General features: G+C 35.3%; 1 protein-coding gene across 1 annotated transcript in view; it reads right to left on the reverse strand.

Annotated features, from left to right (window-relative positions):
• Window positions 1-733: 733 nt before the first annotated feature.
• Window positions 734-23462, reverse strand: part of PPP1R3A (protein phosphatase 1 regulatory subunit 3A) — a 37416-nt gene continuing 14687 nt past the window's right edge. The window contains exons 2-4 of the mRNA XM_025380330.1: window positions 6154-6212; window positions 5931-6055; window positions 734-4025 (exon numbers count right to left, since the gene is read on the reverse strand). Of these exons, the coding sequence (XP_025236115.1) occupies window positions 1629-4025; window positions 5931-6055; window positions 6154-6212 (2581 nt within the window). The 3' untranslated portion in view covers window positions 734-1628. The remainder of the gene's footprint in view (window positions 4026-5930; window positions 6056-6153; window positions 6213-23462) is intronic.

Genomic DNA, 23462 nt, shown 5'->3' on the forward strand with positions numbered 1-23462 from the left:
CAATTAGAGGATTTGAAAATAGTTATGTACCTAATAAAAATTAAGTAAATCATTTACTACCAGATGAAAGTCAGTATAAATGTTTCATTCTTATTTTGTCTTCCCATAAATGCATATGTCTTAGCTCTATGGGATGACATATTCAAGTTTTACTCATTGACTTTGCCCTTTTAGGTAAATAAACAGATTGCTTTTTCTATCTGAAAATCAGTGTTACATGTGTTATGAAAGAAGTTCCTATGAAAAAAGAACCAACCAAAGAGGCCTCCTATGGGTGATTTTCTTCCATAATTTCAGTAACGACAAAAGTGTCACACTACATACCTATGCCTAGAACTAGCTCTGCAGCATATCAAAGAAGTGCTATGCCACAGAACAGAGCACAGAGTTTTGCATATAGTAGTCATTCCATAAATAGTTAAAATAAACTATGCAAATCTTTGCATTGCCTCTATTTGACTAAAATGAGTTTCATTATCCTACACACTTAGCTATAGGTAATAACAGCAAAATCGCTGCTATACTGGATATTCATTTCTTCTTCAATAGATTTCCAATTTACCTATTTGCCTATTTAAAATTTTGAGTTATCTAACAACCTGATAATCATATAATAAATATCAACAAAGACTGTTTTCTAAATGCACTTTGGGGGATAATTCATTGTCTTATAATGAGAAAATATCAAAACTTTGTTTGAAGACAAAAATACTACCATGTGGAACAAATAGTCCACTTGGAATTTTTATTGTCATTTAATGCCTTATGCTTTATAGGTGCAAATTCATTCTGAAGCAATGCTTGTGGAACTTTTAATATACAGTTTCAATTCTGAATAGTTGACATTGAAATAGTTCAGCTGTGTTACAGTCTTCCCTCACAGGAGAAAAGCATTGCTTAAAGACAGGCCACCCACAAAATTTTGCAGAATTGAAAGATAACCTCCCAATTGTTTCAGTCTTATCAGATTTTGCTTATGAACGCCCTGACTTTGTAGCTATAAAGAAGGTATAAGATACATATGTGTGTGTGTGTGTGCACGCACATCCAGTGTCACACTCAAGTGAACAGAATATGTTTAAGTTTACATTTCAATGTATATGGGTGTTTTCTTAAAAATATGAAAGGTTGAAATATTTGATCAATGAATCCTGATAAATGATAGTGTTAAATACAAATTTCATGTTCAATACTAAAAGATCAAAGAAGTCTTCTGCCATTGTCCATGTTTTATCTGTTTTTTAAAACCGTAGGGGAAACTATATACTCTCAGGGAAAAAAATGAAGCTTTATTGCGAGAGAAATGAATGTAAGAAATAGCACTTTAAGTAGCGAAGAGATGTGAAGCATTGCAACTTCATAGCCTGCTAAGGAGCAACAGCTGTACCTAATTTCAGCTTGACGTGCTTCAGATCTCATATTCATATAGGTATTTAATGATCCAAACATAATGGTCCTATATAGAATAATTACTTATATGAAGGAGCAAACTTATTCGCGTTCCTTTTTAAATGATCCTTCAAGAGAAAAACTGCACTGGATCTTTGAACAATGAATAGTCCCATTCACCAGTCCAAATGTTTGGGGTTAAATAGCTTATCTTTTAAGAGAGAATAGTAGTGCTGGGGTTACTTCTTCTTGACAGACTCTTTTTGTCTACCCTCTTCCCAGGACAGCCAGGACAATGACAAAAGGTAGAATGCCAAGCCAATCATTAAGTCATAGTGGTAGATAGTTACAAGAAATATCAGAAACAAAAGGAAATAAGGTATTTTAGAGTTGGTATATTTTGAAAACAAAGATTCGTTGCTTTGAGCTTGACTTTCCTCAGCAGGAAGACTAGTAGAAGCAGAGCTCTCAGATTCTTTTTCACTTGAAGAGCATAGTGATTGCCCAGAGCTTACTAATCCTTTATTTTCACGCCTTGCTTCTTCCATATTCTCAAGAGGTTCGCTGATTAAAATCATTGGCCCTAGAGATTTTTCCACACTACACTCTTCTGATTGGAAAATCTGGCCTATGCATCTTTCTTTTCTACTACCTGATGTCACTATTCCTGAACTTTTGGAAACCTCTTCAGGTTTAGACTCAGGATAAGGGTGCTTCTCAATATCCTGGATTTCTCTTGTTGAATTACAAATACTTTCTGATTTCGTAGAAATAGGTTGGCTAGCCATGGTAGTAATTGCATTCTCTATAGCAATTGCCTGCTCATTAGTTGACACCAAAATTTCAGTATGTTTGGAAAAAGGAGAGCTATTCCGAGGAGCTCTATTGGTGTCTGAGTTAAAAGCAGAATGCACAGTGGCATCCAAGTCTGTTTTCTTTGATAATTCTTGAACTTGCCTATGATCTCTGTTTTCTGAAAATATCGTTTTGTCTGTTGGTAACATTCCCAACTGTAAATCCAGTTTTGAAGTTGCTTTTTGATATTCTGTAATGACCCGTGAGGATACTTCCACGGATGTTATATTTTCAGTGCCACATTTCTCCTTGTCATGTGTCTTTCTAGGATTGTACGTAGACATGGTTTCTTTCTTCTCCATTTCATCTACATGTACATTACAAATACCTAAATGTGATTCCTTTTCAAAATCATTGTCATAGATTACACCTACTGTATCTCGTTGACAAAGGGTATAATGTGAATCATCATTTCTCCCTTCATGTGGATCAAACGCTGTTTCCTTTACCTCGATGGGCCTGTCACTTCGTGCTGTCTCTTGAGGTAGCTTAGCAATTACTGCTTTTTCTCTAGCAGACATGCTTTCTGGAGTACTTTCTGATGTTGTCTTAATTATATAGGCTGTACCTGCTTCTGCTTTCTCAGTAATACCATGATCAGCTAGAGAAGACAGTTCACAGCACATTGTTTCTTGGCAGGTAAACAATTCTTCCGTAGTAGCTTTCAAACTCCTCGTATTATCTCTTTTTTTGCACGTGTCTTCACAATCTGTTTGTTCTTTGATATGCTCTGTTATGTTTGTCTTATTCTCTCTTGCTTTTCCCTGACTTTCCAGAACATTCCAACTTTGTTTACGCTGTGTGCTATTATCCTTATCTTCAGAATCAATCCCACCTGACTTTTCTTCAACTTGAAACAGATAATCATTCCTCAAAACATTTCCAGTTCTTGGTGAACAAACTTGACCAGTTATCCCTTCTGAAGCACTGCCTTCATTGGTCAAATGATGATGCTCTGGGGTTAACACAGCTTCTTCCCAACTTACATTTGTCCTTGGTGAATGAGATATGTCTGCTGTGATTGCCTGGGTGGGGATTGTGGTATCTTCGCTCAGCAGAGCAGTCAGGTCTCTGTTACTAGCTCCAATCCCTTCCACACTTATTTTAGGGTTGTCCATCTTCCTTTCTTGGTCATGTAAGATTGTTTGGAAATTTTTTCTTTGTTTTTCATTAACGCCTAAATATATGCTTTGTTCTTCATCATCCTTACCATTGCCATAATCTTCCTTAGAAGATCCTTCTTCTGTTGATTTGTCGAGATGTGCAGATATATCCGAATGGAAATCTCTTCTTAAACACCCCCAATCTTTTGTTTCAATTTTTTTAGCTCCTCCTTCATGCTTTTTATTAAGGTTTCCTGCCACTAGTTGATCTGAAGAGGGGCAAGGTATTTGCATTGTGCCATTGCCACGGGCTGGATTAGCATTATCATCCAGGACTTCTTTGCTGCCAGTGTGTAATTGCACTAGTTCATCACTACTCGTATCTCCCAATGATGGCCTGATTTCTCCCATATTTGAAGTAATTTCCTCTAAAGGTTGATGTGTACAGTCATTTCCTGAGGAATATTTTTCATTGCAGTAAAAATCTCCCTTTATGGAGCTTTCTGCCGATGAACTTGGAGACAGAGACCTTTGGAACAAGTCAGTGCACATTTCACCATGGATTTGCTTCTTCTCTAAACCCTCTGCTTTATTTGGAAAATTGACCGGATCTGTTGAAAATGTATTCCTTTCATCTCTGGAAGCAGTACTTCTGTTTCTTATTAAGTGTTGATTTATCTTATGGGATAAAAACAACAAAGAAATAATGACCATAAGATCATTTTGAATATGCAGTGAATTAGATAGGTTTTATTAACTCGGCTTGTAATTATCTGGTAGATTTCTTTGACTGATTTCATTTGTGGATTTCATATAAAGTCTGGAAGCCAGATGTTTTGGGGAGATCCTTGTAGGCTATGACTGGGGAATGAGATTAGTAAGAAAGGGGGCCCAAATTAGTCATTCTCCTTCCCAGCTTCCAAATATCACATTGTATTATTCAACTATTCTTGCTTGTCATTGCACTTTCTCCTCACTTAGGCTATACACATTGATAGCTCCATGCTAATCAATTAGAGAGCAGCTTCCTGGGTGCCCCTTGCTGCATTTACACTTGCTGTAGGTGCCCCCATTACAGTTTCTCTTATTAATATGTTTTCTGCAAAGCCTCTGCAAACTATTAATAGCAAAACGTCACTCAAAGAAAAGTGAGGGAGTTAATGTCTCTGCAAATTCTGTTTTAATGACCCTCTGCCAACTGGTACTCAAATGTATTTGAGCTCTTCAGTGATGCCAACTGTCAGGATTTAACAGTGAGATGCCTGGTTTTTTTTTCTCCTCCTCATAACTGACATTTGCATGATCTCAATAATTATATGCAAATCTTACGTTTTCCCCTTCTTCTCACATAAGGCTCATGTTACTTGTCAACTGCACAGCTGTCTTGTAAGCCAATGCCTGTGGGTTCCGCAGATTTGGTTGTATTTCCATCTATTATAGAGCTTGTTTTATGCATTAACGTCAGCATGGAGCAAATTAGCATCTAAATTACAGCTCCCTGTTCATTTATTGGATGTACAATCTCAGTAACTTCTAAACAAACTTTTATATTTGAGCCTGCTCATTGTAATGAGATGTATTGGTGAAGTATGTGATTTTTCAGGACCCTTTCATTATATTCTGTGGTTTGAAAAAAATGGCGATGTTAACTTTCAGCTGGTGAGAATTCTCACAATGGGTGACAACTTTGTAGTTTCTTAAAGTTGGTGCAAGGTAAATTGCATACTTTAGTGATGCAGCTCCCATATCACTATAGAAAAGGTGGAATATGTGGGGAAATAGATGAGCTCTATTTCTTTCCTGTTTCAGCACTGACACTTGAAGAGGCAAATGTCATTTTCATCTTAGGTGATTATGAATCCATGTATTCCAATGATATGAGGTCCATCCAAATACAGTAAAGGGTAAATTGCATTATGTGACTCATTTACTCCTATTTCTTCCTTTGTGATAAAAGTGCTATCGAAACCATCCCCCCAAAAAATTCCAAATAGATTGAATCCTCACCAAGTATGAAATTTATAACAAATTTAATACTAAATTGTATAGTACTGAATTTGTTTCCTGTTTTAAAATTATGGCACAGGCTATTTTCTTTTTACTTGGTAATTTAATACTCTACAATGATATAGAACTTGGAGATTCTCACAAGGATGGAATTTTAAAAAATGCTGTTACATGTGAGAATCAAAGACTTATAGAGTTGGACAGGACACTAACAATCCTCTAGTCCAGCCCTCTCATTTTATAGACGAATTTGTGCTAAGTATACACTTGTCACAAAGATTAGAAATGCACATCAGGATAGTGCTACCTCTCCTGTAATTCCTACAAACTATTACTCAGAGCCACTGGTAAATAGATAAGAAATGAATGTCATTAATTTACCACTGCAGAGACCAGAAGCAACATACAGAAATCAAAGTGCCTTGTTGATCAAGCTAGAGATGCAAGGACAGAATAGGCTGTGCTTTCACATTTGCAAATTATATTAGTTGAAGCTATTGAAAGACAGGCATTGCAGCATCTTTGAAGCAGAAATGGATTCATCTTCTCTAATACCGTGGCAACCAGAACACTTACCATCAACTCTAATTCTTTTTCATTATGTTCATCATGTTCCCTGTTTACATCTTTTACATTTTGATTACTGGCTTCCAAATCTTCCTTGTCCTCATGAGAACAAACGATTGTCGGGATAGAGGTATCTGAAAAGTTAATATAATTGTGCCTATGTAAGATTGTTTTCATTGTAGACTTTAACAAAAGAGACAAATTTGGTTTTAAAATTAATGAAGAATATTACCTGTATTCTTTGGATTCTCAAAGTTATTTTCTTCTGATGTTACTGATGATTCTTCTTTACTGTTAAATTTAAAAGAAAATGTTATATGTTTTTCTGGGACTGCCTCTTCTAAGTATTTCTATTCAGGGGGAAATTCAATCAGTAACAAGCCAAATAAACATTATATAACTTTCTTATTTTCCTATATTACTTCGCATTTTTTAAAAATAAAAATGATCTTTTTGGAATGACGTAATACTAAGTATTGGTTGTAGAAAAATTTAAAAATAATTCAAACATGCCATATTTCTAAACAGAGTATGTTTCTCATATTAAAACTTATATAACCAAAGTAAAAATACATGTAAATGTAGATTATTCTATCTTCAATGGATTTCATCTTTTCAAATGAGAATGTTTTTCTCATGGCTTAATGATAACATTTTATGAACTGAAAGTCCATTTGTGGTCACGGAAATTGCTAACATTTCAATTAATTTTTTGTGTTCCATTTTACTCAAAATTCTTCCAGTTGGAGTAACATTAACTCTCTGTCCAGAAAAGCAAAAAAAAAAAAAAAAAACCACCAAAAGTAAAAGTAAGAAAGAAACAAGCGAAAAAAACTGAAAGGCAGCTAAACTTATACTCAGTTAAAAGACTTTATATATGTACTGCCGCAGGCCAATTTTATAAGCAAGACTTTGGATCATTTATATGCAAGCATACACTTTCCTTCTTTAAAATGATTTGGGTTACATTTCCTTTTCTAGCACACCCTGCATGCTGATTATAAAAGACAAAACCTTTTTCTTTCAAATGTAATCTATTTGTAGTTGTATTTGTGGAGTCATTAGAATTTAGATTTGTCCATGAAACTCAGTAGGAAAAATGTTGGTTAAAAAAAAGCCCACTTTGTGTATAGTTGTCACAAGTCAATTTATAAGAAATATTTGGCCCAGTATACACATTTTCTTGTACTGTCTCAACTGAATTTCCTTATGGTGACTGTTCTCAACCACTTTTCTGCAACAAAAGAAATCTGGAAAGTTGGCAATGGCTGATGAATTTGTGTAATAAGAGTCTAGCCTTCATTGCATGAGCAGTTCTGATCCAAATCCCAGGAAGGCCAATTTTATATTCACAAATCATGAGAAATTGAAAATTCTTCCATCCTGACCATGCAAGAAGATAATTCAGTTTTATATATTTTTATGATTCATAATTTTAACTTTACTAAAAACATTCGGTATCTTTAGTGAGCCCACTTATAGAACATAATGCTTCCATATAAATATAATTTTATTAGAAAAATATACTGTTTGCATAATTGATACTGACTTAATTTATAAACCCATATTGCTTAATGAGGTCAAAAACTATGCCAAAGTTTATTTTTATGAAATCTAACAGCAGACTGACACATCTTTCCTTCTCCATGTATATAATGTTTATGTGCTTAAAAATATATAAACCATTAAACAGCATTTATTTATTCCTGCTTCATCTCTCTTCCCATAAAAATACTGAAAGTATTATTTGTAGAAGAAAAATAGTCAAGGATTGTTGGTTTTACCTAATCAAAATGCTATCTATCACTTCTCTAATTCAATTCTCTAAAACAGTTTAATTCTTAAAAAAATCATCAAGTCAAAAGGACAGGAGCCTGCTTTAACTTATTTGGTGATAAAATAACTATTCAAGTATGTATTCTTATGTTAGTGTCTTAAAATGCAAATATAGAAATACAGGAGAAAAACTTCAAATTCAGGGACAAGTACAAAGAAAAGTAGAAATAAATGCAATTTAAATATCATATTGAATATTTATAAAAAAACAGAAAATGTGTAACATTTCTATGGGGAAAGTAATACAATTATATCAAAGAGTGTTAAAGAAGATCCTCAAAAAGTTGATAAACATACCATGTTCATAGATAGAAAATATTATGAAGATGTCAATTCTCTCACAAATTGATCTACAAATTTTATACTAATCAAAACATCAAAACATTTTTTATAGAATTTGAAAATATTATTCTAAAAAGAAAAATAAAGGGCAAGTGATAGCTAAAATGTTTCTGAGAAATAGCAGGGAGGAGGAATTTTATCAGATTAAGTATTTTTAATGAAGATTTATTTATTAAGGTAGTGTTATATTGGTAGAGTCAGACAAACTAATAAGACAACATTGAGAGCTTAGAACCTCGGTATATGACAAATGGTATATCCAGAACCTTGGTAAATGACAAACATAGTATGTCAGACAATAGGAAATATGGTACTTTTCAGTAAGTTGAGACAGAGAAAATGGCTACCAGTTGGATTTAGATCTTAAATGTCAAAAACCTTGAAATTCTTAGTTGAAAATATATGTGAATATCTTCTGGACCTAAGAGTAGGAAATATTTTCTTAAGAAACAAGAAAAAAAAAAAAGATTTAAAAAATTGGTCAGTTTAACTGTAGTAAAATTTAAAATGTTTATTAAGAGACTATGCAGTAAAAATGAAGTTACAAAGTGGGAGAAGATGCTTTCATTACACAAAATCAACACAAATAAGCATCAAGAATGCATAATGAACTCCTACAAATCAACAAGAAAGCACAAACAATTCACTGTGTGTAGGGGATCAAGGGTGCAGACATATCAGAGAAGAGGAAACACATGGTCAATAAGTACATAATGGGACGGTCAGCATTGTTAGAGAATAAATGAAATCAAGACTGCAAAGAGTTATAATTTTATGCTCATTTAATTCATAAAAAATTAAAAATATATTAATACCAAGAGTTGAAGATGACTGAAGCTGTAGGCTTTTTAAAATTTTTTTTTGAGACAACATTTTCCTCCGTCATCCAGACTAGAGTCCAGTGACGCAATCTTAGCTCACTACAACTTCACCTCCCAGGTTCTTGTGCCTCAGTCTCCCAAGTAGCTGGGATTACAGGCACAGGCACGTGACACCACATCCTAATTTGTATTTTAGTAGAGATGAGGTTTCACCATGTTGCCCAGGCTAGCCTTGAACTACTAAGCTCAGGCAATCCACCTGCCTCAGCCTCCCAAAGTGCTAGGATTTCAGGCATGAGCCACCATACCTGACCCCCAGGCTTTCTTATACATTGCTGATGGGAGAATAAATAGGTAAAACCACTTTGAAAAACAATTTGACTGACATTATCTTCAAAATTCAACATTTATATAAATGATGACCACTACTTCCACTCCCAGGTGTATACCCAAGAGAAACTCTTGCATATATTACCTAAGATATCTAAAGGAATGCTCATGGTGTCATTGTTAGCTGTATAAGTCTTGAACCAACCCAAATCAACAGAATAGATACAAAACTATTAATATCACAAAAAGGATTATGATACAGCACTCAAAATTAACACACCACAGAGACAAACAATATGGATAAATCTTAGCAATATAATTTTAAATGAACCATTCCATTCCAAAGTACAGCAGAGGACTTTTTTTTTTTTTTTTTTTTTTTTTTTTTTTGAGACGGAGTCTCGCTGTGTCACGGCCTAGGCTGGAGTGCAGTGCCCGGATCTCAGCTCATTGCAAGCTCCGCCTCCCGGGTTCACGCCATTCTCCGGCCTCAGCCTCCCGAGTAGCTGGGACTACAGGCGCCCACCACCTCGCCCGGCTAGTTTTTTGCATTTTTTAGTAGAGACGGGGTTTCACCGTGTTATCCAGGATGGTCTTGATCTCCTGACCTCGTGATCCACCCGTCTCGGCCTCCCAAAGTGCTGGGATTACAGACTTGAGCCACTGCGCCCGGCCAGGACATTCTTTTTATTAAGCTAAAAGCTACCTATATATGTAAATAAAATTACTTGTCCCTTGCTGTATACAGTTATAATATAAATTATACAGTTATAGCTATATATACCTATATGTAATATTTTATATATTTATATAAATTACAGAGTTATATATAGTTAAATATAACTTTATAATATATATGGCAAGGGACAAGTAATTTTATTTACATATGTGTAGTTTTAGCTTAATAAGAATGTCCTCTGTTATAATACTTTGGAACTGTTCATTTAATATTATATTGATAAGATTTATCCATACTGTTGTATGTCTCTATGGTTTGTTATATATTATAAATTACATTTATATAGCAAGTGATAAGTAATTTTATAATAAACAATTACACTAAAAATAACTTGATTTTTATGATATTATGGCTATATCAGGTGGTGATATGGTTTGACTGTGTCCCCACCCAAATCTCATCTTGAATTGTAACTCCCACAATTCCCATGTGTCTTGGGAAGAACCCAGAGAGAGGTGACTGAATTAAGGGGGTGGGTCTTTTCTGCACCATTCTCATGATAGTAAATGAGTCTCATGAGATCTGATGTTTTTAAAAACAGGAATTTCCCTGCACAAGCTCTCTCTTTGCCTCCTGCCACCTATGTAAGATGTGACTTGCTCCTCCTTGCCTTCTGCCATGATTTTGAGGTCTCACCAGTCATGTGGAACTGTGAATCCATTAAACCTCTTTCTTTTGTAAATTATAGTATGAAAACAGACTAATACAGGTGGGTCAAATTAGGGGGAAGGAATCAGGAAATGAGAATTCAGTCACTGTTTTGGGTGGTTGTTTTGCAGGTGCTTATTAATAATTTGAAATATCTAAATAGTTCAATTCTAGTTTCAAATAATTTATGAGGCTAGATAGATTACTCTCTGGCCCACATTAGAGGATGTCTATTAATAAAATGCCACTCTGAAATTCAAAGTGCTAGTCATATGACTAATTACATCTAAAGAGTTGAATTCAAGAGCTTTAGAACATTTGAGAAAAAAGACAAAGAACTTGATGGTTGATGATGATAGGGCCCAGAACCATGAAAATTGTGACATGAAGAAAGTATACTTTTGAATATCTCTCATTTCCCCTTTATGTTCCTTGAGTTCTTTTTGGTAAAGGAGAGTTTCGTATTTTTCTGTATTCACAGTGGCTAACACAGTGCCTGAAACATAATAGTGGCATAATAAATGCTGTTGAGTCAATAACTGCACAGCATCCTTTCCATCCTCCCTTCTCCTCTTTACCTTTTGCCAACATTACTGTGACAGTGTGCTTCTCTTATTTCCTCGTCTAATTTCAGAAAATAATCTAATATTTTAAAATATGTACATTTTTGTTTATCTTCTAAGACTTAAAGTATTACCCCTTCAGAGTTCAGGACAATGTTTTCAATTATGGAGTCAATAATGAGTCAAGATTTAAACATAATTTTAAAATTATTATAATTTTAGAAATTAAAAAGTAAAAAATTAATTAATGGAACAATACTTTGTTTCCACTCTACCTTAAATTATATAATATAGTCATCTATATTATTTAATCATGGTCTCTATTTTTCTAATAGATATTTTAAAATAATCCACGTGTCATGAATTATAACACTGAGAAATTGAAAATAAATATGCCCTAGTTTCTTATCTCAAGGAATCTATAATGTGAAGATGGAAATAGACATATCAACAGGTAATTATAATTACTATAAGTGATAAGTACTATAATAAACAATGGTATATGATATTCTCTTAGAAATAAGGAGAAAGGACAGAAGTTATCAGGAGACTGTTAGAGGAATCAGGAAGTTTATCTCAAAGTTACTAACATTCTGATTTAGGTTTTAGGGATGACTAGAAGTTTCCCAATTAGAGAAGAATACAGTCATTGTAGGCAGAGGGAACAACAGGTGGCCAAAGACAAGACTAAAAAAGCACAAAAGGGCCAGGTGTGGTGGCTCACGCCTGTAATCACAGCACTTTGGGAGGACGAGGAGGGCGGATCATGAGGGTCAGGAGTTTGAGACCAGCCTGGTCAACATAATGAAACCTCATCTCTACTAAAGACACAAAAAATTAGCCAGGCGTGGTGGTGGGTACCTGTAATCCCAACTACTTGGGAGGCTGAGGCAGGAGAATGGCGTGAACCCAGGAGGTGGAGCTTGGAGCTTGTTGTGAGCTGAGATCACACCACTGCACTCCACACTCCAGCCTGGGAGACAGAGCGAGACTCCATATCAAAAAAAAAAAAAAAAAAAAAAAAAAGCACAAAAGAAAAAGTCACATCTAGAAACAATGAGATATTCAAAGGGCTGGACTCTGTTTGGGGAAAGAATGCCAAGGGGTAGAATGAGAGTTAGTTCAAGCCAGATTGTAAAGGGCTTAGCATAGCAGGCAAAATGAGGTTGAATTATTTAGGTACTTTTTAACCAGTGGCATGGGGGGTTAGGGCTAAACAGGAGAGAGACGTGGTCACATTTACATTTACCAACCTATTTCTGGAGGTAATGTACAGGAGAAACTGGATGGGATGAGCCACAATGGAGCAGAAAGACTAATCAGAGGCTCCTGAAACATTTTCAGGCACAAAATAAGGGCGAAGGGTACTATTAATGAAGAAAGAGAAAAAGAACCAAATGTGAGTTTTAATTTTTGATGTAGCATCAATATGATTTGATCAATATGCTGTACATAGATGTTTTTTAAAGCCCTTTTCTACCCAACCTCGGTCGCATTCATCAGAATTAGAAATCTACATTGTTGCCCCTTCTAAGACCTAGGCCAAGACGGTTAACTGAGGTATCCTGCACTACAGGTCAGCAAGGTCTTGAATTAGTCTGCAGATTGGTTTTGATGTTTTATGTGCTGGGTGACTTGCTTCCCAGGAGTTCATGTGGACACCTTTTTCAGGGTTCCTCCCTAATCTCTGGTACACATGTCTAGATGGTAAACCAGCAAGTTATTTCTAGGTTTTTGATTTTTATTCCAGTCATTCACTGAGAAAAATAAAATGTTTTCTCATTCACACTAGTCACCTGGGTGACTAACATTCTAAGGAGTTCTTACCAACCTTTAGAATGCCCTGTTGGGCATTCTACTGGAGGAATTTCTAAGGAACTAGAAATCAAGTTCACAGAGGAACTTTAAATATCTCAGTTGTTTAGAAGCCCTGTTACCTTGTCTCTCCCCTCTCTCATAAATACAATAGATCTCAAATACAACAACAGTTCCTAGAATTGCCTTTCATGTCAGAAACTTCAGGCCCTACCTCTGTAAAATCTAAATTAATATAGACCTGCATATGGCGGTAAAGTTGGGGCACAGAGAATGATGGTGCTAAAAATTTCCTAAAATGATTTTGATGTGAGGCCAGATTTGCAAATTCCTCGTGTAGACAACAATATATCTCCCTGCCCCACTGGATTTAGCTATGCAGACTGTTCCTTCCTAGATGATAGGCAGGTGGGAGAGTCATTCCTGTAGTTGCAATTCCTGGCCCCAAATCCAGTTCCCCTGCTTCTTACTAGTTTCATATGAGTTTAAAGCATGGTTTGCTACTATTTACATAACTCTTAAGATAATCAAGAAATAAAGGATTGTGCAGAAGCTTCTAATTTGGAGATCTAAAAGGATGGAACCACCATCATTTGATGTGGAGATTTAAAAGGAAAAGCATGCGTGAAAGAAAGAGGATAAGTTTTATTGAAGGATATGTGCTAAACTTGTAAACTCTTCAACCAACTGGGAAGTAAAAACTAGTGTTTGTTGAATGAAAAATGCCCAGATTGACATTTTTCCTTTTTCCCTTACAGTATCATTGCACACAGGCTTGCACTGTCTTTATAAGTTAAGGTAAATTTTCCCTCACTTCAAAGAAGTGAGACATCATATTTAAATTTTATGTGATGACTTCTAATAGACATTAAATATGTGCTGAACATAACAAATTAATGTTTTCCAGGCAATAGTTACACTTGTAACATGTAGTAGCAATTTTAAATGTATAGCAATCTGTATTTATTCATTCAATCCATCATCATTTAACAGATATTTAGTGGGTGCCCACCAATTACGAAATGTTGCACTGGATTGTCACAAAAAGCAAGACGTCCCTGCCCTCAGAAGGCTCATAAGCCAATGGGGAGAGTGGACAAGTACATAAAGCAGCAGCTCCAGGGTACGACAACTGTGAGCTCCGTGACGAACAGAGTGGGGCAGGAATACCTTCTAGAAGGACATGGCCCATAAGCTGAAACCTAAATAAGAAGCCTTAGCTAGAGAAAAGAAGAGAAGCAATTCCAAGCTTAAGGCATTATATTCAAAAACCTTATAAGTAAAAAAAGAATTATTCTCAACTTGTTAAGTAATCCAAGACACAATTTAGTAAAAATGAAAGACTAAAGGCCCAGGGCACCAACCAATTGGTAGTCAACTAGCTTAAGAGACACAAATTTAAACCCAAACAGTACCTCTCAAAATGTGGTTCACAGACCTCCTATGTGAAAATGACCTGGTACTTACTACAAATGCTGCTTCAGGGCCAGAAATCGGATCTACTGAATCAGCATCTCTGAGTGGACAGTGGGAATCTGCATTTTAACTGGAACCTCAGAGTTAGCTGAGGTTCACTAGTGCTTGTCTAACTACACATATTGAAAAAGAATATCTGCAGGCAAACACTCAGACTCCAGGAATGTGGTATACAAAGTGCCTCTTTATGTTTCAAACTTTTCCAGCAAGTTACCCACAATTATGCTACAGCTATAGCTCTGTGCACAAAAGAATAAATGTTTGTGTATCTCATATGTACCCAGAAAAGAAGAAACACATTGAAGAATAGACCAATCATCTTCTGTGACTTACAGAATAAAATAATGAAACATCAATGGGGTAGAAATTGATGGACATTTTCAACCTATCTAATAAGCAAAAAAAAAAAAAAAAATTGTGTTTCTAAGTCAGCTATTAATCATTCAAAAATGTGAGTTCTACAGACTCTTTACCTCTGAGCCCCATGCAACTTACAGAAAGTTTATTTTATTTTTTACGCCAAATTCCTCTCAGATTTGTAAGAGACCTCATACTTGGATTGTCTCATCCCATCATTTTATAGGGAAAAGAAAACTAAAGGCCAGTTAAACAATATGGCAGAAGTCATACTAACCAACTAGTGGCAAATCCATAACTAGCTCTAAGTTTCTTAGTCATTATGTTAGTGTTCTTTCCATAAAGGGTCAATGTGTGGTGAAAAAAAAGCAAAAAAAAACCTGCATGCAAATCTCAGTCTTTCCGGTTACTTAACACTTACTAAGTCAATTACTCACCATGTGACTGCAGTCAAGATACTTAATCAACCTCTCTGCATCTAATTTTTCTCCAAAATCTTGCCTACTCCTAACACAGAATAATTATTTAGCATAGTTTCCAACACATGAAAGTGTTTACTAAATTATTATTTTTATTAGGAAATGTAGTAAATGGCACACTGATCATTAATTCTAATTATCACAAAAACAAATTTATATGCTGCTTCTTTTACGCTGAGTTATCTATACTTTTAATGCTTACCATATTCTCTCATATATTTAATATGCAAGGTACCTCTAAGAGTAAAATGTGCAGTCCTTGATAGCATACTTGCTCAGCCATTTAAATATACCCTTATTATTAGAAGAGCACCCTTCAATAAAAACTCATTAGATCTTCGGTGACAGTAACCTTTTGTTTAAAAGTATCCTCTCCAAATATAATGTACACTGGCATGATAATTTGCATCTTCTTTCATTACCCAATTGATTTATTCAGTACCAGGATTTAGGCACCATGTTAATATTACTGCAGCTTCTGGATATGTTCCACTTTTGCTTTTGGAGTTACAATTAATTTTAACACTGTCAAAATGTAGTCGTTTTTAGTATAATAATATAGTTTTTCCAAAGGTCCTATGATGCCGTTGTGCTAAAACCCCATATGTCTCTTAAAAAATGAGCAAAGCCTCTTAAAGATCTATGCCACAAAGTCTAAGTCTGATGTGATGGAATTACCCAACCAGTTAAGGTGAATGGCAGGATTAGATTGTAAGCAGCAAAGCCTAATTCTGCTCCAAGAGGAATCAAAATGTTGGCATGAAAAGGGATCATTTCCAAAGTGAATCATGAATATTGTATTTGTGTCCCCCTAATACTCAGCCTGAAAGTGCTCAGAATTTTCTAAACAGGACCAAACTTGGAATTCTTAGGCATCACCTCTCTCTTTATGATAAACAACTAAAAACTAAATGTGAAACTACTCAAGTTCAGACCAGCCCTCTTCATTCAAAGCTTGTGATCTCATTTTTTTTCTTTCATACTCCTTCACCCCCATGAGAGGAAAATAAATGACCTTTAAAATCAGAAATAATATGAGCCTCCTTTGAGATTTTTAAAAAGTCATTCAAGAACAGTATATCATCATTGGCACTAAGTGGACACATACAGAAATGTTTGTATGGAATAGGTTTTCCAAGGATAAATAATTATATAGTGTATTGTGGACTATTTCTTTTCATAATATTATGTTGCAGCTTCTCTAAAAATTGACTTTCTAGAATTCTGCCATTTCATAGCCACTCATATATTGAAGAAAGGAAGAAAGTAAAGGCTTATACTTAACAATAGGCAAAATCCATAATACATTACCCAACTACTACAGCTTAATATATTTTCCTTTGGTGTTACAGTACTGGCTAGTCTTCTCTTGATCAGGAATAAAACCAAAAGCAGAAGAGAAACATTTGGTTAAAAGAGAGATCAGTGTCTAACTGTGAAGAGAAGTGCCTGAGGAAAAACAAATTTAAGGAACTCTGCAGAAGGAATTAAGGATGAAAAGATGCATTAGGTTCAGTTTCTTCATAATGCCAGAAATGAAAACAAAATGAATACAGTCTGGCATGATTAACAGGCATTGAAAAAAGCCAAAAAATAATCTCAAGAAAAAAAGTGAGAATTTTAAAAATGTCTTTATATTCTTCTATGCTGAATCTGGAAAGTAATAACTGACACAGTAAGGTACATCGTTTTGTTTTGGTTTTGACCGAAACGTTGTTTTTTGGTGGGCATCACATTTCTTATCTGTAAAGTGAAAGCTCTGGATTAGCTTAGAAGACCACAAATAGAATACACTCATGCTGACCTTTCTAACACTCATGGCAAGCACTGATAACAGATAAAGGAACTTCCTTGCTGTGGCCATATTGAGCCCCACTACTTTTCTTTTACACGGCTAGGCAGCCACTACCCATCATCCCCTTCATTGCTCAAAATGGAACCAATTTGCCTTCTCAGCTTTAATATTAAATAACATGCCTTGCAGTTTAAGAGCTCTACATCTGTATAACTAATAGGAGTATTCTGAGTATCATTTAGAGGTGTTTAATTGGAAAAATTCCTAATATTTTTCAAAAACAAAAATACTGGTAGAATCAATTCTCCAATAAGAAATGGAGAAATGCTGAACAACAAAAGTTGTTCAATCTTTGAACTAACAGTCTATGAAGAAGGGAATCAAACTTACATTCCTGCAACAGAATTACCTACAGAATCCATGGAAAGGCATTCAAGTACTTTTTGAAGCCTATTCATATGCCATGTTATGGAAAATATGTTATGGTATAACTTTTCATCTGAGACTTTATATATTGCTTGTATTCACTTTCTTGACAACCTAAAATTGCAATATAGCCAAGGATAAATTGTCAAGTAAATCATATGATCTGTATTATCGGTTTAAATTTAATACCACAGAAATCTCACGTGCAGAGTTTGTGAGCTAATCTTATATTATTTCTACTACATGTAATGGAATGGTGTATTTCCATGATATTTTGTTTATGGAAAAGAAAACCTTTACAAAAGTAAAACATTGCCAATATCTATAATTGATTAAGAAAAACAATACATTGAATATACCTATTACATAAGCTAATTTATTACTTTTAAAATGTGACTATAAACCATGTAAAACCACAAGCCCATTGGGGAAACTGTACTGAACTGCTCAAGCATTCAAGTAACTTAGAACATACCAGTATGTTTGTGACCAGATTGTTTCATTGAATTATCTTCCTCTTTGCATAAAACTGAATTGTTGCATTTCTAAAAATCTTCTCTATTTCAATATCTAAGTTAGAACATTGTCCAGTACCTCGGAGCTTGATCTTGAGAACATACTGAAAACAAAAGGTACTTTGCCTTATTGATCCAGGAAATTTCAACAGCAGACAGAAAAGCAACGGAAAAACAATCTTATTGGAGAATTCTTTGCTAAGTCTCTCTTCAAAAGTTTCTTCATTTTTTAACTCTTCAGTTCCTACCAAGGATAACCGGTCTAAATCTGCTTTGTCGTGACAAAGAGGTAGGTGGCAGTGTTTTTTCTAGCTTACCCCAAAGGAAGTAGGGGAAAAAGACATTTTAGACTTAATTCTCTGATTGGATTGGGCACCATGTGCAATTCTGTAGCTGTGTACTCTCCAAAGGGGCACTCAATTTTCAGGATCTAATGCATAACTAAGTAGAATCTGGGAGGTCTAAGTGCGAACCAAAAAACATTTAGGTTGCTTTGGAATGAGATCTAATTACAAGCAGAATTCATATGTCGTAAGTAAAAGAAGACTTACAGATAAACCTGGCCCAAAGAACTCCATTACAATCTGCCAATCATATTCAATTGAGAGAAAAATCAAATGTTTTTCAGTGATGGATACCAGAACAACTGAATATACTTCAGAGAGATACCATTTAAAAAAATCTCAAACTTATTGGCCTAAAGTCCTTATTTTACCTGTGTTCTTAAATGAAGCAATAGTCACCCTTGGAACAGGTGGGTAGCAAGAAAGTAGCGGTTGTCTAGCTGAGAGTCTTGCCACCTCAGAAGTCTTATCTCCACAATTTCCTCACAACATATGCTAACAGCTTTATAACGCCTACAGCCTTCAAAAATAATCAGTGTGTTGTCATGTGTATTTTTTTCCTAGGGATACTAAATTTCAGGCGTTATTTTCTTCATAATGTTGTTAATTTTTTGTGGTTGTATAAAAAATCATTATTAGAGTCATGACCACTGAGTCAACTAATTCCAGTTCAACAAAACCTGTTTCTTCCATGGAATCTACAGTAAACTTCACCTAAGTCACTTGATTTGTTAAGTATTGAGCTCTAACCTTCAGACTCTACTGTATTTGAATTAACATATTATTTTGAAAACTGTTGTTAAGAAAAGGTGATCTTAAATGTAAACCAATATTCTCAGTATATGTTTGGAAGGGTTTGGAGAAGGAACGAATACAGGAGGGGATGAGACTTCTGAACTTTGAAATCAAATCATTCAGAAGTGACAGCGCTCAAGAGAGGAATATCTTACCCAGTAGGGTGGCAGGTGTGAGCTCACAGCATCAAACTGCAGTGTGTGTGTGACCTGAGCATGTGTGACCTCTAATGTTCCCCGAGATGTTTTCATGTGGTTTGTTTGTTATTTTTTTAAGGAGAAAAAAGTACCAAACTTCAACTTTTTTCTTAGCTTCTATCTCATTCCTGGCTCTTGACGAAGAATTTCAAATGTGTGTCAATAGCCCTCCCATTATCTGGAGAGTAAATCAGGTGAAATGATGCATAACTCAATAAAAATACTGGAAAAGCAATGCTTCAATATGTTTTATGGTAAACCATAGATTTTTACATTTGTTTAAAAAAAATCAGAAATCTTAAATAATTAGGACTAACAAAATTAAAGCATGCCAAAGCAAGTTAGAATGTTAAGATACTGCATTGTTGTGATACTTTTATTTAAATGTTAACTTTAAAAGATATGAAGTCATTTTTTAGACCCTGGGCATGTTTCTGGATTGCTATGCAGTCAAATATATGTCTAGTATTTCCTCTGTGTTTTTGTTTATATTATCAGTTACTGCTTTATAGTTTTTATAAGTGGTTAGATGCCTCTATGATATGAAATCTTTTGGAATGTATACTTATTTTCAAGCAATTCCATTTTACATATTTTCAAATTATTCTACTTACGTTAATCATGCCATAAATTTATGTATCAGGAAAAATAGAAATACAGTAAATTGGATGAGTTTGCATTAAAATCCAAACAAGAACCCTATTATTACACCGGATTTGTATTTCACAGCATTTGAAAAGTTTTCTAGGCAGATTCAGTAAGTCTTAAAGCATTGTTTCTAAATTTAATGCTTTGGTGAGCTTACGTCACACATTAAAGTCATCTTAATGCACCTTTTTGTCAATTCTTCACAATAGTATTACAAAAAAGAGAAGAGAGGATATATTTATAAAGCAAATGAAAAAGAACTCAATGGAAGCCTATTACACTACCTGTTGATGAGCATATAAGAGTCATTAATATGCGGATCATTGACATGATAGACCATAATGACTCCTCCAGGGACTATCAGTCTATTGTGTCAGAGACTAGTTGGGGATTCATTAACGTGCAGATGCGTGACTTCTTAATATGCAAATTACGAATGCAAAGCACTGAGGCATACCTCACAAATGTCCACATTTTGTGTTACACATTTTCTTTGTCAACCCCTCACCCACACCTTTTGTGAACTATTTTGTTTCTTCCATCCTCTGTCACAGATTTCTTCACAAAAGAGCCTATACTGATATGGAATCTACCACTTCACATTCAGAGAACTCCTCCTCTTCAGCTCATGTTTTATTTTGTTTTTGTTGTTGTTGATGTTTTTTACTTAAGGCTGGTTTATACATACATACCACTTGCTTGCACCATTTTGACTAAACCAGTCGAATTCAGAAAAATATAAAATCTGCTTTTATATTTTTCTCCAATGTGAAATTGGTTTTTGGCTAATGACACATCAAAGTGAAGAAAGCACTTGTTTTTAAAAATGAAACGATGAAACGTGAGTAGCATAATTAGCAGTTGAATAATTTGGACTGAAGGTGGGTGGAGAAAACATAGTGGAATGGAATACCGAAAAAGAGCAGAGAAAGGCACAAGAGAGGATACCAGAAAAAGGAATGCAATTAAATCAAGTAAGAGTATTTGATACCAATGTAACACAGTAAATGAGGAAATGGATGTAAACCACTCAATGTCTGGCATGGAGCAAGCAAGCAGGAAGCATCTGCTATTATTATTATATTGGCATTTTGTATTTATGCAAAAAAGTGAATAGACACATTCCCTTTTGAAAAAATATGAAGAAAAAAACATATGGAGTAAAAGTTGTTCAGTCTTTGAACTAACAGTCTATGAAAAAGGGAATCAAACTTACATTCCTGCAACAGAATTACCTACAGAATCCATGGAAAGGTATTCAAGTACTTTTTGAAGCCTATTCATATGCCGTGTTACGGAAAATATGTTATGGTATAACTTTTCTTCTGAGACTTTTTATATTGCTTGTATTCACTTTCTTGACACTTTATTATTCTAACCTGATCTAAAATACAATACAATCTTTCATTACTATTTCTCTTCTAAATTTCAGGAGACACAGATCCTTAGTTCTTTACTTGTAAACTCCATATATCCTAAACACTACAGTGGGTCTACAGAAGTCTATTTTTATTGATTATAAAATAATTATATCTCCATATAAATTAATTTGTATAATTTTTAAGTTAGCTTTAAGGTCCTCACTGTCTTGAGGAGATCCTACATAGATTTTATTTGATTAAAACCCTTTAAACATGAGGTAATATGTTTTAGAATAAATTATGCTTATTAACATGCTTATTACAAGCAGCTAATTATACTTCTTATTCTGGCTAATGTTAATTTCAATATTAAATGCCAGAAAACATCAAATAGTTACTGGAGTTCCAAGCTGCAGTGAGCTATGATCCCACCACTGCAATCCAGCCTGGGCAGCAGAGTGAGGCCCTGTCTCTTAAAGGAAAAAAAAATTATGAAAATGATATAGAAAACTTAGAAACTTACAGTAGAGACATCATCTTATATTCACTGGAGCCACCCACTGGAGGGGATGAAGGAGGTCAGGATGAGCTTATAAGTGCCAAGATACCTTGCCCCACTGAAGGCTTTTGGGTCCCTGATTAAATGAGTAGAACTTATTACCAGAAAATCCTAAGAAGATGAAGTGAGAAGGGTTCACTAGGATGACTACCGTTGAAGATTAGTATAAGAGCAATATGGTGTTCTGGAAAGGTCAAGCTCAGAACCAGATAAAAGGGGAAAGGCAAACAGCAGGTGACTGAGGAAATGGACCACGCACTGGGATTGCTAAAGGAGTGAAGTGCAAGAGCCAAACTCTGCGGAGATGCAGTTATGTTGACAAGGATGGAGATCTCTGTCACACTTTTAACTTTTTTTTTTTTTTTTTTGAGACAGAGTCTTGCTCTGTCACCCAGGCTGGAGTGCAGTGGTGCAATATCCACTCACTGCAAGCTCCGCTTCCCAGGTTCACACCATTCGCCTGCCTCAGCCTCCCGCGTAGCTGGGACTACAGGCACCCGCCACCGCGCCTGGCTCATTTTTTTTTTTTTTTAATGTATTTTTAGTAGAGACGGGGTTTCACCGTGTTAGCCAGGATGGTCTCGATCTCCTGATCTCGTGATCTGCCCGTCTCGGCCTCCCAAAGTGTCACGCTTTTAACAAAGCAGCACAGGACATTAGTCAACACTTGGAAAGACACTGCTGCCCAGTGGGTTTAAAGGACTCAATCCACCTATTGAATATGATACCAATTCAGAATAATGTTGGATAAAGTTCAACATGTGTTCATTCAACAAGTATTTAATTTGTATTGGGCTAGAAGTTAAACTACTAGCTCAGGCTGACATTGAACAAATTCTGCCTTCATAAAGTTTACAGTCTAATGAAGGATAACCCAAAACAGCACTTTAAAATCACAGCTGTAAGCTTCCTGACTGGGGTAGCATGGAGTTCTATAGAAGAAAATAATAAGAGAACGAAGTCAAACTCAGAATAGAGGTGGCCAGGGAAGGCCTCTTGGCAGAGGGAGCATTTTGTTTGAGTCCTGAGGGCTTAGTATGACTATTGAGATGAAGAAGACAGTGCAGAAGAATATTCCAGGCAGATGGAATATAATGGGGCATGGCAGTGAGAGAGATATTTGTCCAACAAAAACAGGTAAAAGATGAGTACAATTAGATCTTAGTGACAAAGATAATGATAAAAATTTTCTCTTTAACCAAACTCTAGCCAGGCTCTTCAGGCCCATGTTCTTGACTAGGCCTCAAACCTGGCCTACACAAACTACAGCCTCTCAACACAAATGGTTTTGTCCTCCTCCTTTCCCCACAATAAAAGACTTAAGCAAATACTAACATCTTTTCTAAAGCTCAAGGCCATATTTCTAGGATGACCCTAGTCATATTTAAAGTGCCTGTCTGAGAAAGCTCAAGGCTGCCAAAAGAGTTTATTGTTTGTTCCAGCCAACACCTGAAGATAGGGCCCTGACCACCATTTCTTAGAGCTTTTACTAAAA

This window comes from Theropithecus gelada, chromosome 3 (assembly GCF_003255815.1).
Source record: "Theropithecus gelada isolate Dixy chromosome 3, Tgel_1.0, whole genome shotgun sequence".
Taxonomy (NCBI): domain Eukaryota; kingdom Metazoa; phylum Chordata; class Mammalia; order Primates; family Cercopithecidae; genus Theropithecus; species Theropithecus gelada.